The 17,165-nt window shown below is 43.7% G+C and overlaps 1 protein-coding gene across 3 annotated transcripts in view; it reads left to right on the top strand.

Annotated features, from left to right (window-relative positions):
* ehbp1 (EH domain binding protein 1) overlaps positions 1 to 17,165 on the top strand; it is a 110,967-nt gene that overhangs the window by 31,849 nt on the left and 61,953 nt on the right. For all 3 annotated transcript variants that reach the window (XM_019888095.1, XM_019888096.1, XM_019888097.1), the window contains 3 exons: positions 149 to 389; positions 16,371 to 16,549; positions 16,767 to 16,815. In XM_019888095.1, the coding sequence (XP_019743654.1) occupies positions 149 to 389; positions 16,371 to 16,549; positions 16,767 to 16,815 (469 nt within the window). The remainder of the gene's footprint in view (positions 1 to 148; positions 390 to 16,370; positions 16,550 to 16,766; positions 16,816 to 17,165) is intronic.

Raw genomic sequence — 17,165 nt, 5'->3', positions numbered from 1 at the left:
GTGGATTCAGTTGACAGGTAGAAATAGCAACTAGGATTTGGGATACTGTAGTAAGGAACTGATTAATCAATCTCTAAGATCTAAGAATACAATACTTGCCAATCACCATAAAAGGAAAGAAAGTAACGTGTTTATAATTGCCAACCAGGTCCAACCCATTCTACGAACCCAGGACGTGCCCAATGCAGAGCCCTGCTGCCCCGGACACGGGCAGCAGCCAGAAGAAGAGAGCTCCCACACCCCCTGGCTCATCGGGATCCAACTTTGGCACTGGTGCGCCTGCTCCCGTGATCAGCTCCGGCCAGGATGGGGAGAAAAAAACCTTACCAGTTGGGCCCAGTCCTGTGGCGGCGGTCATGGGGAGAGAACTGGCCTCGTCATCCCCCAAGGTAAACGGTTAACAGTGTCTCTTCAAGACTTGAACTATAAGGACCCTGCACCTCTGCACTGTGCGGCGCACGTGCTAACCAGTTGATCACCGTGCCGCCCTATGTGAATATTATTTCCATAGGGGCTGGCTCCGATATTATAGGGAGAGATTCGTCTCAAAACGATTCATCAAAATATAGTCGGTGTTTCACATCCACAAATATATCTTCTGGGTCAAGGCAAAGCAAGCTCTGAACGCATCCTCACACTGTACTGCCAGATGTGGAGCTCCCATAACTTTTCCACAAATTAACTTGACCTATCTGTCTATTTGTAATAAAACAAGTTTGCCCACCTCCATAATTATTGTCGAAATAGTTAAAAGAAAGTTTTGGAAATTAACAAAACGTTCATTGGAATACTTAATATCTTGAGTTTGTTCAAGATATTCAACTCTTGCGCACACACACACACACACACACACACACACACACACACACACACACACACACACACACACACACACACACGTGTGCGCGTGCACTAAGCACCTCATTGAATGTTAGTTTATTGGAGTTGGCGGGGTTCTGATCCAGCGTGAATTTATTTATTTATTTATTTATTTATTGAAATTAGTCAAATGGAGGCTGGCTCTAATTAAATGGCTGATGGTCACACACACTCACAGCAGGAGTCAGACCACTGGTGGGGAATGATTGGCTGGGGGCTGGGAGGGGGTTCACTCTGCGCGTGTGTGTGTGTGTGTGTGTGTGTGTGTGTGTGTGTATGTGTGTGTGTGTGTGTGTGCGTGCGTGTGTCTGTGTGCAAGGGGTTGAATGGGCCTATGTGGAGGCTTAAACACAGAGGGCTTAACTACAGCAGAGCGATCACAAGGGGGTGTTGACCCCCTATGCACATCCACTCACACATGCGATTGTACAGTTGCTTATATATACGCACACACGCACACACACACACACACATATATGCGCGCACACACAGAGTGCCCTGCCACCACTGTGCACCTGGCTAGCTAACTGTTTTAGTGGCTGTCCATGTAATTATGGCACAGTGCCTTTATCACCCAGCCGCACTTGCCTGTGACTGGCGGTGGGGGCTGAGCCACTTTAATTACCCGAAGCCAGTGGCCTGTGGTGGGCCACACTTGGCCAAAAGATGCCCTTGCCTCCAGAGGGAGGGATGAAGGTAGGTGGGACTCCAGACAGCAGGATGGATTGTGGGAGATGGAGAGCTTTTGTAAGGTTCGCAACTAAAGACTGTGCATCTTTATTGCCATCTTTATTTCCTTCACTAGGTGGCGCTGTCACTTGGAATATAATGAAACACTAGCATCGTTCTGTCTACAATGTTGGAGTGCTATCTTCATTCTGTCACCGATGTCGGAATCCAAGCATCATTTTGTCCACGATGTTGCAATACGAGCGTCGTTCTCTCCATAATGTCAGAATACTGTTGACCCCCGCATGAAAAGCATCCATGTTATCGGAGTACACACATAATTCTGAATACTACTATCTTGAATATCCGTAGAATACTGTTTTAAATTGTAAACTGGTCATGTCTCTTCACTTCAGTCGAAGCCTTGGCCAAAAATGTCCGCTTCAAAGAAAAACATTCACTGAGTGGATTGTTGGAGATGGAGGAGAGTCGTCAAGACGGTGAAAAGAGAGAGAGGGTGTTCATACGTCGTAGTGTGAATGGGTTTCTCTTTCTTATTCTCGCTCGAGACACACAAACACACCACAGGCATGTGTTGGCGGTGAGATGACCTTTTTGAATGTATGAAGTCAGAGGGGATTAAGAGGAGACATTCTCGCTATGAGAGGCCCGAGACGAAGGCGACACATCGCATTGGGGACGTGTACATGTGTGTTGGGGGGGGGGGGGGGGGGGTCTAATACAATCTCATATATGGGCCCGTGGCTCAGATGAGTTAACTTATTATGGGGGCATCTATCACCTGCCCCCAACCTTCAGGGCCCCTAAAATGCTTCAAATATCACAAGGATACACTCGCATTAAAAAAAAAAAAAAAAAGAGAGAGAAAATTTTCTGGCATGTTGAAGCTTGGACAGGAGGACCTAGTTAAGTTATTTACAAAGTTATTAAAAAAAAAACATTTCAAAGCATGAATGAGGAGCAGTAAACATCATCTTAGGTGAGCCCATCCTCCATATCATTGCTTTGGAAGCTCCCACTTCAACGGCAGATTGTGAACAATCGACGCATCCTCCCAGCATATGTTGTTCGCCCACTTCCTGTGTGCACACCTATTACACATACAAATGGGATTTACCGTGATGATTTGACAATACTGAATCTCACTGCAATGTATTTACTTGAACATGTGGTGAGCCATTTGTTGGCTTTATTCATGTTGAGGCCATGAAATTGACATTTGCAAATGCGGCAATTCAATTCATATATATTTCCATATTATCCATTGTAGATCTGTAGATTGCTAGATAATATTAATGACCATACTGAGGTATTTTCCATCATTAAAAACTCACCTAAATTTGTTGTTAAATTTGGCTGACACCTACCTGCCATCCCTAAATTTTGAAGCTTGTTCTAAATCCAAGCAAATTGAATTTGGCAGGGATCATGAATAGACTCACCCAAAAAGTTTGACTTGCCTTTGGAAATTCAGCCCCCGAAACCAGACATTAACACCAAGACATTTAGGAGGCATGTCTATCATGAGTGGTCCCACAAAATTATCAAGATGCCATTCTGAGTTCTTCAGACAAACCTGAGGACTGGGCATTAAAAAAAAATGTATACATGTACTGATGAATTTCCTTGAAAGTTGGTTTGCTTGCATGAAATATTTTATGTTCTAATTGAGTTGACTTTTGACAGTTCGAGTCAGTGTCGTCAAGTTTCATATCGTTGAGCTCAAAAGAAGTATTTGTAGGATTAATTCAAATGCACATTGAGAGTTCCTGTTGGGCGGGTTGTGATCTCTGTCTGGTCCGATTCAGTCCATCTCTTTTCCTTGGAGCTGATCCCCCAACGCCCCCCCACCTTCTCCTCCTTCCCAGTAATTCAGTGATCTCTTCCTCAGTCTTCTTCTCCATCTCAATTCCATAGTCAAAGCACTCGACACTTAGATGCGCTGAAGTTAAGATTTTCATCCCGTTTCCGCTTGACAAACTTTTTATTTGCCACATTTTCATATAAGGAAAAAGTTTGGAGCTTATATCTGCGGGCCTAAAGTTTGAGCAAAATGCGTTCAGTTTCATGTTCGGAGTACAAAAGAATAAAGCCTCTTCAATTTTGAGTAGCTGACATTGAGTGGCAGTATAACTTTTAAGTTTATGAAAATGAGCAAAGACAGGGGTTCTTTGGTGTACAAAAGTCTTTCAGAATAATCTTTATATATTATTCCAAGTATGTTGAAACACAAGGAATTTGTCTCTGGTTGTTGGGGTTACTCCATTTCTTACAATAGCAAAAAAAAAAAAAAAAAAATAAGGCAATGAGACAAAATAGACATTTAGGAAATATGGTGTGCGAATGTACTGTAATCAGGAGTGGCGGAAAGACAATCTTGATTATTCACGAGTTTGATCAATATGACCATAACTTATTAGTTTCCTTTTTCACGACAAATTATCAAGCCTCGCCGCCACGCTTTAGCCACATTTTATAGCATTTCAAAATGCTTCACAATCTAGCAACGTAGCCCTGCTTCAGACCCTGGCTAATCGGCGAGGGAGGTGAAGTACGAGCCATGAAATTGCTGCTTCGGAGCAAATTGTACAACTCCTGTTCAATTTCAAGTACAGATTTGGTGGACTTTTTCTTTTGTGCGTTTTGTAAAAACAAAGTCCACCAGTTGGTAAGACTTCTGTCAGTAGCTCATTTTTTTCGAACTTCTCAACTTTGGGTTGTGATGGAACCTTTGTTCAGGACACCCCAAAATGCGTAAATCTTAACACTCTGGCTCCTTATTTTACATTTTTATCTTTTTTTGCTGAGGTAAGTTAGTTGATCGTGGTCTGCAGTTGAAGGGTTTCTTTGATTACATATGTTAATAGGAGGTTTGAAATTAAATGCTTTTTGTTCCTGTTCCGCAGTGGGGGGAAGGGGCGGAGGCACAGGCCGGAGCGCTCTTCACCACCCCTCCTTGACTTCCTCGCTACATCCAAATTGAAATTAGAATAAATTAACATGTTTTAATTGAGTTCGCCAAGGCTGTGATATTTCTTAATTAGCTTTCGCCAGGCCAAGCGGCAAGCGAGGACCGCCGAGCCTCGCCGAGGTGGGTACGACGAATGAGAGATGTTTGCTGAGGACAAAGGGGGAGCCCGAGAGACAAGGACAGTCGTCGCTTGTCTTGCCCTCTCTGCCCTCGGTAAGGTCTCGTTTTTTTTTTTTTTTTGCGTAAGATAAAGTTATTTCATCTGTTCCAATAAGTTTGACTTGTCATTTAGTTTTATGTGACGAAGACCATTTCACCGAGGCCATTTGAACAAGTATCCTAGAAAACCAAGTTTAATCATCGATTTTAAATTGCCGGATTTTGCGCACTATAAGGCGTATGTAAAAGCATTCAATTTTCTTATTTGGACCTTTTATATGGATCAATATTCAGATTTCTTGGTGTGGAGTATTTTAAATGTTCTGTAAAGCGCTTTGTTACAGCTGCAGCGGTTGTGAAAACGCGATATAAATAAAGCTGTATTGTATTGTATTCCCTTTAACGTAGCTCCAACAAGTGGATGCATAACGCAACCGCAGCCACTATTGAAATATCAACAAGAAGTCAAACGAGCAGTCCTGGGAAATGACCCCTTGTTCGATTTTGTTATGCAAAGGGACAGCAAGTGTAATAGCAAAGCATTCTGACGCATGTCTGCTCCATAAACAAACACAGCGCAGCTCAGCTTCTGTCTCGTGTAAACGGCAGCAGCTGCAGAGGTCTGGCTACCTACTTTTAAGTTTTCCCGCCCCCTCACCCTCAAATCATCGCCTCCATAACAGTAAATGAACCACACTTACGAGTATCCCTAAAACACGTGCTAACAGCTAAAGCTAATTTAAATGTACAGCTGCAAGTCTACATTGCTTTCTGACTCTCCTCTGGCACCCCCAAACTGTGTAATATTATCAGAATAATTCTGAAGTGGTGTAAAAACCTCTTCATGTCTTCTCTTTACCTATGTGGGCCCCTCCCCACCAACATTTATGTACGGACCCCTGAGTGGTCTGACATTGGATCTTGTGGGAGTGGAGGTTTCTTCCCAGGGTCAGATCACTGAGCTTCCTGTGTGTCCTTCCATGCCGGAGGGCAGCACTGTCATCGCGTCAGGCTCAAGGCCCACCGGACAATACTGCCCACTCACATGTCATCAGTCACGTGAACAAAGATTTCCTCAAGTAGTGGCTGTCCCGCTCATTGCTGCTGTGCCCAAATTAGTCGCTGGTTATGTTATCCATTTAAGATAAAAAAAAAAATAAATAATAACTCCCTTAAATAAACGTCTTCAGGAAAATGTACGTGATGAAGAGTCCCAAACCCATTTTCCCCCCCACAATTGTCCACTTCAGTTTTAGTCAACCGTATCATATGTGTTGGTCCTAAAACGAAATCTGCGTTTCTGTATCTATCTATATGTAACTATTTACTGTTTCAATACGTTTTGCAGAACACGCTGTCTCTATCAAGGAGTCGAAAATTCACAAGTATTTGATCCATAAATGGGCCAATCGATGTCCTGGTTCCATTAAAATGCAATTTACACATCCGTCTTCATCATGGTGTTCACATTTTAACATCCTTAGACCAAGACGATACGTAATAATTGATCAACAGTACCTCACCATTCCGAGCTTCAAACAGGAAGTGGCCACTGAGGTTAAGAGTGTCACGTCGTTTCATCACCAAGTTGCAAAAGAGAGACTAGAAGAGTCACAGATAGGCAAAGAAGTGAAGGTCCCGAGAACTAACTGTTCATTGAGCCAGCAAATGTTGACGTTGATCTAAAATGTGCAAAAAGTACAATTGAGTGAGTTATGTGAATATAAAAGTGGCGATTTTGAGAAGCTTGTGAATGTGTGCTTTGGGAAAGCCACGCGCATTAACATCATTAAGCCATTGTAATTCGTTAAATCGAAGATCAACTTTTTTATGGCTTTTCGGGCTCTTATCGCTCCTCAATTTTATACATGCTTGCCTTGAAAGGCAGCCACCTGTATGCGTGTGTGTGTTGTGACATTTGTTTTTTTCGGTTCCTGTAATGCAGGTATCATTTTTTTCCCCCCGCTGCCTCCTTCTCGTTTGCCGGGTGCACGTCAGGTTCACAAGTTAAGCGCTGCGCAAGAGCTCACTCTCAATACCCGCGTCGACGGCTGTATAAAAAAAAAAAATAGGGCCTTCCGCAAAGCGCCTCTTGTAATCTGCCTGGGGTAAGTCCTCTTTAGTTTTATCTGCCAGGGATTACCTCACAAGCTGCGAGCGGGACCGGCGTACAGAGAAAACGATGAAGATGGAACCAAATGAAAACAAATCGCTGTGTAATCTCTGCCAGGGAGCGAGCGAGTCAGCCAGAGAGAGCGACTGGCTTTGGTCTTGAAGGGAAGTTTCCCGTGCCACTCATTTAAAGAGGGAATTTACTAATCCCTCCGTGATTGATGTCTGCTATGAGAGGCTCTGTAGCAGACTAATAGGGCTTATGAGGATGGCCACAAAGTCCTTTGTGTGTGTTTCAGAATGAAGCAAACCTGCGTTGCTCCGTCCAGCGGGGTTTGAATGACACGGAGAAGGGGTAACATTATCTTAATCTGGATTTAACTCAGACCAGTCCTCCAGGTGTGTGGGTCTAAGGACCCCCTGGTTTAAAAAAAAAAAAAAAAAGGCGGGAGATAAGTCTCCAAAACTCTTTAGACCCCCAAAAGGTCCAAGGCCACCCTCTCCTTCATCCCCTTCCTTTGCACAATGGCTCCCCAGTTAACAGGGTTCACGAATATTGATTTTTAACATTTTAAGCAGGCTCCGCATACCAACGATCATCATTGTCGGATGTCTCTAGATTACCGTATTTTCACGACCATACGGCACACTGTGTATTTAACACACACACAAGATGCAATGTATTATTGGACGCAGGCATGGTAAAGCGTACGCTATATTAAGAAGTATGCTAGCATACATGCACGCAAGCATACTTTTTTTAAAAGGCAGCAGGAGCAAAACTGAGTTCGCTTGTACTTTATTTTTTTTAATCAATCCTCATCCTCAAAACCACCAAAGTCCTAATCTGGATCCGAAAAGAACAGCTGGGCAAGGTCACAATCAAACACGCCAGGTTCCCTCACATCATTGTCAGAGTCGGTCTCGTTGCTGTGCGGCTCCTCAGAAATGATGCCGGCTTTTGCGAAAGTTTGACCAACAATGCAAGCAGACACTTTAGCCCAAGCATCCACAATCCATTCACAAATTGTGGCGTAACTCGCCCGGCGCTGTGTTTGCCATCGCTCCCACGCTGCGGGCAAATTCATTTTGGCCGTGTCTGTCCATTAGCATTGCATCTCGCGGCTCGCTGTGCGCATCACTACCGTGCTCATCCGCTTCTTCTCTACACTGTGGTTCACCGGGATGCCGAAAGTGAGCGGCACCTCGTCCATGTTGGCGATATGGTTGGGCTGGATGTGTTTGTCGGCAATCTTTTGGTTGTCTTTCAAAATGCAAAGTATGCTTGTCCCTCATCACTTGCCGTAGCCCAAGCGGGTATGCAGGAATGTGGGAATTGGTTGAGGGAACAATCGTAATGGAAGCCAAGTGAGGGCGGCAAATCGGCAGAATAAATGATTAAAGTATCCAAGAAAGCGTCTTTATTTAATGTAATGCAGAACATTCCACTTTTTACTGCAGTCGTAGCAAAAGATGGCCAGCGTTTCCTTGTAATCTGCCGGATGTTGCTGCACCATTGTCGTCCTTGCCCGGATGAATAGAGGGCGGCGTTTCATAAAACGAAAGCACCAAGGATTAGTTGATCTTGAATTCTCTTGCGGCTGCTCGATTCCCATGGTCCTTCGCGTAACTGATAGCTTGCGGTTTAAACCGTGCTTCGAAAGCGTGTCTCTTTGCAGGTGCCATTTTCGGGATGTTGTTTTGCACAATGCATGTACTATATACTCCATACACCTACTGGGGGCGTGCCTTTAGCGTCCTCTTTCACGCCCACCCTTCCGACTTTTACGTTTGCATGCTCTCTCCTCAGTTACGTCTGCCTTTCCTCTATGTAAGCAGTGTGTTGGCACAACATCAGTCAGTCTAGCGTACCCCCTCATTGAAGTCACACAACAGCATTCACAGATTTAGGAATTCGGTGCATATACATGTACAAGGCGACCCACATTTTTAGGCACCCTGGACCAAATGTGAGCATGTTCCTAGTTACAGTCAGCAAAGGCCCAATTCTTGGATTTGTCGAAGCTCTGGTGTGTGGTGTGTCACGACTATTTTTCCTTGATGTACCACCCTCTACTTATGACATCTTTGAAGTTACCCTTTCCCCTCACGCGCTACACTTTTAATTCAATTAATGCAAAGCAATATTTGAAAGGAACCTCAGAAGTACCTCATGAATTGTGTTCCATTTTCCTTAAATGTGCGCTCTTGCGTGTGAAGAAAAGAGGAATGATAAGACTCTCTAATTGCCTCTTTCGAATTTTTTTTTAAAAAGCGTCCTTTTGTCAATTACGGTATTCAGACACTGTGTCATAGAAAGTACTGAGTGGTGTCTTTTCGGGCCATCACCCACTTTTTGATTTGGATTTGAGCCTTTTCGTGCGAGTACATTCACTTATGAAAAAAGTTTGACGACACATGAATGAAAACTTAATCAAATGTTGGGTTTGATCTCGGCAGCTGCGCAAAGCAATTACGTGGATTAAACCCTAATCAGTACAGGCGTCATGAATTTGATATGTAAAGGAAACGAGGAACAGCTGATTGCCTTTGACCGGTTGTATGACAATCATTTTTTTTTTTTGTTGGAGTGTCAAATTTCAACAGGAATTTAGCAGCCAGGATGTCGCTGTGTTTTAATGTTTAGGTCCTTAAACATCCATCCATCCATCCATTTTCCGATCCGCTTATCCTCACAAGGGTCGCGGGGGTGCTGGAGCCTATCCCAGCAGTCTTCGGGCAGTAGGCGGGGGGACACCCTGAACCGGTTGCCAACCAATCGCAGGGCACACAGAAACGAACAACCATCTGCACTCACACTCACACCTAGGACAATTTAGAGTGTTCAATCAGCCTGCCATGCATGTACTTGGGATGTGGGAGGAAACCGGAATACCCGGAAAAAACCCACGCAGGCCAAGAGACAGAACGTATAATTTCCTCTCACACTCACCATGCTGCTACCCTATAAACAAATATGGTGACGATCAGGCTTTGGAAGCGTCCGCGTTTGGAGTCAATGATATTTTAGTTTTGAAACCCCCCCCCCCTCACATCTAATGGACTTTAGTGGAACAGCAACAAACCAAATGTAGATCGTGTGTGTGTGTGTGTGTGCGTGCGTGCGTGCGTGCGTGCGTGCGTGTGTGTGTGTGTGTGTGTGTGTGTGTGTGTGTGTGTTCTGATCAGTAGTCAAAGAGGTGACTTTGTAATTATGTTCATTATAATTGGCCGCACTATCGGACTCTTCATCGTCTTGAAGCCCACTCCGCACTGGACAATGGTTGCCCTGTGTGAATGTGTGTGGTTGTGGAGGGGTTTTACACACACACACACACACACAGACACACACACACACACACACAGACACACACACACACACACACAGACACACACACACACACACACAGACACACACACACACACACACAGACACACACACACACACACACACACAAACTCTTTTGCATGTCTTTACCTGTGCCACGTAATTCCTAAAGTGGCCTCCTTAATGAGTTTTGCCCACCTGCGCTCAGATTAATTGATAAACGGCGGTCTTATCAGCGTGGCCCATCTGTGAATCCATCCCGCGTCTTAATTTGTTTGTTGAAGACGTCCGTTAAAGGAGATTAATGGCTCTGTATAGATTTTTGAGAGATCACTCCCTCCGTCTTCCAAAGCTTCTTTGAGGATACGGAAGATCTTTGAACACTTTTTCCAGAGTGTGTGACTTTCTGGTTGAAAAATAGTTAGGTAAAATGTGAGTGGCATATTTTGTAAATTCAAGTTAATTATACCCTTACAATGAAAATAAATCATCATCACCATTAGAAAATTACTTGCACCTGATCTTCGAAACTGGGAGATACTGATCTGACAATTTCATTTAGAGAAAATAGTGCCACTGTTGGCCACATCTCACACCCAGATGTTCATGAACGAGAACTATTCCACGCCCCTTAAAGGAACACATCCAACATGTGGATAAATTGTACCTACAGTAATTACACTTTTTAAAACCAGTTAATTAATCTCCAATCTCTTTTATGTTTTGACATAATTCAGTGTTGTTTGTTGTTGTTTTTCGCGGGCTTGGACAATTTCGTGGCATTTCACTTCATATCAATGGCAGAAAGGATTTGACTGAGTAAATTCACTGTAGAGCTTGGTGATGGAGAGAAGTTCACTTTGAAGGTAGCACCGCACGTGCATACTCTCGCCGTGCCCCCTTCCTCATTCCAAGCGTCGCGTAATCTTAGCTTTTGCATGTTAACGTGTGTTATTTTTCACGCTACATTCTCTTGACTCTTCTGTTCCAGTCCCGCTCTTGTTCCATCCACTCCACATCTCCATTTACATCCGTGAACTTTTGATCTTTCGATCACTGCCGCATTCATCGCCTCCTGCCTTGACGACTGCAATGTATTATTATTAATGTTATTGTTGGAATCTGTCATTTGAAAGGGGAGGCGTAAGATGATGTGGAGTGATTTTTTTTTTCCCTCCTCGTTACTGGCTTTTATTTCTAATGAGAAGACATCAGGAGCAGAGTGAGTCCCTATTAGACAAATGCAGCTTTTAGACGGTGTGTACAATTACATAATGGATCATATTGGGGGTTGGAGTGCAGCCAATAAAATTGCTGGGCACACCGCCGAAGTGCAGCGGCCTTGTCTGCTTCAAAAAAATATGATTATCAAGTGTGCGATTGCACACGTTGGATGGAGCCATTACAGTTAATAAATCAATCAAACTTTATTTGTAGAGGCCTTGATATACATGACCATGTAACGCAGCGCTTCATATTCTTTTTTTTCTTAAACGGAGGCCGCAAAACTGTGAAGATGCATCACCGTGTGTGCACGTGTCCTGACTTTTGGAATGACTAAAAGGCCAGAACCAGAAGACATCAGAGCCCGTTATAGATTGACAGTGCATATATGTACAACACGTGTGCTGTCGTCGAGAGCAAATGTGTGTGTGCCGGGCGGTTTTGTGTCTTTTGTTGCCGCAGGCTCTCTGTTGAGCGGATTACAAGTTTTTAAAGAGTCAGAGATTCAAAACCTCCTCTAATCTGACACACCGATGCCGCTTTTAAGCGAGCGAGATTGGAAAGACACGTGGCTGTGGTGGCAGCGTCTCTTCTACTCCTCTCCTCACTGCCATCATGATGGCGTTCTTACGTCAACGGGTTGAGGCCAATTGAGTTTACATTCCACTGTTAAAAGCCCCCAAATCACCCCTCGAGCTTATCGGATAGTTTCAACGTCTTTTTGAACAATGTCAAGGGACTGTTTGCATTGGCAATTGGGCGCCCTGCGCTATTTAGAGTCATGCAAGTGTAAAAATACGAATTTAAAAACAATGGAATTCTGAAGTCATTTCATCCTTTCATCAAGGTCTCGTAAGGCTCACCGACATGGCATGCGGGCACCTGGCCGCAGAAAGCTGAAGAAAGAGTAAAAAAAAAAAAAATTGCCTTTCCTTTATGCTCACTGAATGCATGTCTTACAACTCGGGCTGAAGATAACTCCAACAGTTTGCGAAAAAAAAATGTTTAGCCAAAATCCATGAAACGTCTTTGTAATTATTCTTCAACATGGAGTAATTTTTACTGCAGTTGCACACTTCACTCCATTTTGTTGCTGTGATGGCGGCAAGCCAGGCTCTAACGTAGAAGGTTTGGGCTCATTTCACACATAAAATGCAATGTGTACGCCCATTACCGTCAACATGTAACGGAGATTCATTGTCAAAAGTTTTTAGTCACAAAAAAGCCAAAGAAAAAGTCAAACCTTTCCTTCCTCCGGTGCTTGCTGAGCCAAAGTCTGAAAAAAATTGCAATAATCTTCTCCGAAAGGAAACCGCCTTCCCAGGTTTCCTCCTATCTTGTCCTTCAGGTATTGTTGGGAGCTTAACCCCCATTCCCCACCCCCCACCATCTCTCTTGGCCTACATTTTCTTCTCTCTCTGCCCCGTTTGGTGTATGTTGTTGACACGGCGGCGCGGGGAATAATGGATTCTCTTGTCGGCCGCCTTGTATTTTCCCGCCCAGCCTGTTATGCTGGCGTTTAATAGCGGCAGAGGGGAGGTTATGTGGCGCTGATAGTCATGAAGCTTTTTCATCTTTTTTTTTTCTTCTTTTTTAATGCGGAATGTTTGCAGGCCGAGGCAATGCTCGCTGCTAATCCTACCCTGCAGCCCAGCTAGCTACATGGCTCTGTGTGTGTGTTTTGTATGACACACACACACACACGCACGCACGCACACACATGGATAAAAGACACGTGCACACCTTCCTTCAGGCAAACTGTAAGTCAACATGCTTTTTGACTCCTAATGAAATGCGGCCTGTTCCTGTCAAATCAGATATGCTATTTCCTACTTTTGATGCATGTGAAAACACATTATCAGGGCCAACATGTAATGGAAACATCCGGAAATCCCATTTGAGAGAATCACATCAATGTCACTAGCCCCCTTTGCACACCGATTCAGTCTCACAGCTGTGCAGAAGCGCAAACCACTCGAAAGGTGCTAAAAGTAGCTCTCAGAATGAGTATTTATTTTTAATTTTTTTTTATTTGGGCAAGTCAAGTAAGAATGATGTTGCAAAGAAACAATTGACTAAATTCCCTTCTTTATGGTCTTAAGAGTCGTACAGCAGGAGAAAACTATTCCAAAGGCGGAAAAACTAGCATTCAAACCATAATTGTTGTGTTTTAGACAAGCCAAGCAGTGATAACTTCATTCATAAAACATACCACAAACTAAATAAACATCATCATAGTCTTAGAGCCGTGCGACAAGTGCTAAAGGCGCAAAAAGTAGCTCTCGAAACCACAAATCCCATTCATTCTTTTAAAACAAGCCAAACAATTAGCGCTTGGTTGCAAAGAAGCTAGTGACAAATCATCCAACATTCGACAGACGAAACATCAACATGGTCTTGCAGCCGTGCGGCAACTGCAAAAAGTAGTGCTCCAACCCGCATATCCCATTCATACTTTTAGACGAGCCAAACAATAAGAGCTATTGGTCGCAAAGAAGCTAATAAGTCATTAAACATACCACTAACTAACTACTCAGCAGCATCTTCTTACAGCCTCAAAATGCAGAAAAACACTTGATCTCATTTTCAGACATGCCAACCAGTAAGTGGGTTGTCTCTTCATCTCCATATCAGCGGGCGGCCCGGTGGTCCAGTGGTTAGCGCGTCGACCTCTGGAACATATGACGGTTCACTGAGCAAAAGATTTCCTTTCAATAGACTCGATTCATGTTTTGGACACAATGTTTTTGATATTTATGTTAATTTGGTGAGTGAGCCTGCCCTACTGGCTACTGTTATTCTTTTTTTTTTTCTTCTTCTTGTTTTCCCACCAGCTGGTGTGTGTGTGTGTGTGTGTGTGTGTGTGTGTGTGTGTGTGTGTGTGTGTGTGTGTGTGTGTTTAAGTCTGCCGGTGTGTAAGTGTTTTCTGCCGGCATCGCGCGGGGGTGTGCGTCTAATTGCTTTAATAGCACCTGGTGTATAATCCCAGGTAATTAGAGTGCTCCAATTAGACGGCTACTTTTTCACCGTCACTTGAAAGAGGGGGACGGGGGAAGGCCTGGAGGTAGACTGCTACACACACACACACACACACACACACACACACACACACCTACGTACCTACCTACCTAATGATAGACATACACACACACACAATAACGACACACACACAATGCAGCTCACTCAGCCGGTGATGTGCTTTTGTGTCATTACGTGCTTTTCTTCAGGGATGCATTTTCTGTAACTACATCCCTCTTACTTCTGTGGACTTGATATTCATGTTATTATCTGCTTGTTATTATTATTTATTTGGGCTGACATTGTGTGGAAGGTACTGGTGGGGGGGAACGGTTAAAGCCCTCTTTTAAAGATGAGCTGGAAAATGTCAAGTGCCCCCCCCCCCCCAGGCTGCTGCCACTGTCCCCCTTGCACCCAGATACCCAAAGGGGCCTTGACTACTCATGCTCAAGATAACAAAACGCACACAAAGGAGTACAAACATCAGGAATTGCAAATAGTGACGGCCTCCTGTCTTTCATCTTGTAGCGTTTGCAATTTGAACTCCAAAATGAAGGATTTCCATTCAAGCTACCGTTTAAGTGTGCCAAGAGATTTTATATCTAAAGTATTTGTTGTTATCATGTGTTTAAGTAATGAAAGTAATGATAATGCGTAACTTTGAGTTGTGTAATCCAAATACAGCTTGAGTTATATCGCACATTTCATACACAAGGCAACTCAATGTGCTTCACGCAAGCAGAGGTACAACACCGAAAAGCAATTCATAAATACAACAGCAAACAGTCAGAAGCAAGCAGAGAAAACTATTTGACCAAAATTATGAAAGTTAATTCATGAAAAGAATGTACATTGACAACATTTAAACACATGAACAGAAGAATATTAAAAGATTTAAAACTAAAGTAAAGAAATGAAAGTATGACTAAGAATTACTAAAAGGAAAAACAATCGGTGATTGTCAAGGGAATCAAGGCTGTCTTATTTGTTTTTTTTTTTTTTAATGATTGATTGATTGACATGACTATGACAGTATTGTCAAGACAAATGCAAAGAAACTCTGGAGGCTTATTTGTGACTTATTTAATTTGTCTGAAGCACACACTGTATTCGCAGTCGCACGCACAGGCCAACAGAGGGAGTCGGGTAGCCACCACAAGTCTTTTTCTACTCAGCAGCTGTCCATTCCAAACTCTTTTCACCTCAAGTTGCTTTCATGCATGTATAGCATTGTGGAGAAAAAAGTCAGGGTGTGACGAAAATGCTTTTCCACCTCGATAAGACTTCAAGAGGAGGAGGTAATTAATAAGATGTTTACATTATCCATGCTTGCGCACGTCTGTGTGAACAAATGTCTATGACGCTGTGCTTTGAGCAACTAAATTGGAGGCGAGGCGCTGCAGAGTCAAAAGCGTGAGCAGTGTGTTCAGATCATTATTCAACTGCCGATGATGACGGCATTTACTTGAGACAACGTCATTGGGCCATACATGCCATGTTTTAAGTCACTTTTTTTTTGCATTCTTAACCGTCATACATGCGTAAAATCGCTTTCATAATTAGTCAACTACAGATGGAGGCCGGTGCGTACTATAGAGGGAGCTATTTATTTGGCAATATTTTAAGTGATGTTTTGGCATCCGGTCATACGTCCACATACACACGACATGTCCTACATGTGTAAAATCACACTAACCTTTGTAAAACATTATAATAGTCTTTGTAATTAAGATCACAGCGAGTAATATGTGATTTATTTAGCCAGCCTTGCGTTATTTAAAAAGTGTGAATGCTTGTTCGACTTGTTGTGTCTCGCGTTTGGCTGGAGACCAGTCCAGAGTGTAGCCTGCCCCGCTCCTAAAGTTAGGCGCTTGCTCAGCCCCGTTTGAGGACAAGCACGATTAAAAATGTGTGCATCATCAAACCGTGCATTTGAGGAAGGTATTCATTTTTTTCTTCTTCTTTTTGGCTTGTTTCTCTTGTTTTCAGCCAAGCCCGATCCCAAGCCCGGTCCTGGGCGGGAAGCCCAACGCCAGCCAGTCGCTGCTGGCCTGGTGCCGCGAGGTGACGCGCAACTACCGCGGCGTGAAGATCACCAATTTCACCACGTCCTGGAGGAACGGCCTGGCCTTCTGCGCACTGCTGCATCACTTCAGGCCCGACGCCATGTAGGGACATGTTTCATTAAAAAAATGTTTCATTTCACACTCTATTAAAAATGTTTTATCATACCTAACCCTTACGGGGACAGCAGTTACTACAATGGACAGCTTATCATGTTATCGGGTTATAGGGTGCATGAAAGGGTTAAACACGGTTACTCTCTCTCTCTCTCTCTCTCTCTCTCTCTCTCTCTCTCTCTCTCTCTCCCTCCTTTTTTTCCAGAGACTACAAGTCGCTCAATCCTCAGGATATTAAAGAAAACAACAAAAAGGTAAGAGGCGACCACCCACTGCCGCCTGGGCCCTTCACGTCGCTTAGCTCCCTCACCGCCACGTCCCTGATTGGCCTTATTTCTGCATCAGCCATTAATCCCTCAATACAATGCATGTGTGTTACGGTAGTTTTCATTAGAGCCACCACCCCACCCCTGCTGTTGTAAATGGATGTGAAAACACGGTCATCTGACGCAGGCGGGATGGTATCTTAAGACCACGGCCCGTGGAGAGGACGCCAATGGGTCATAAGTGGAGTGTGTTGATGCAAGGGGGAAAAAAAGACAACACCATTTTTATATATATATGTGTGTGTGTGTGTGTGTGTGTGTATATATATATATATATA

The sequence above is a fragment of the Hippocampus comes genome, unplaced genomic scaffold (assembly GCF_001891065.2).
Source record: "Hippocampus comes isolate QL1 unplaced genomic scaffold, H_comes_QL1_v1.1 scaffold136, whole genome shotgun sequence".
NCBI classification, from domain to species: Eukaryota; Metazoa; Chordata; class Actinopteri; order Syngnathiformes; family Syngnathidae; genus Hippocampus; species Hippocampus comes.
Note: the sequence above shows the minus strand (reverse complement) of the source record. Positions and strands in the feature narration are given on the sequence as shown.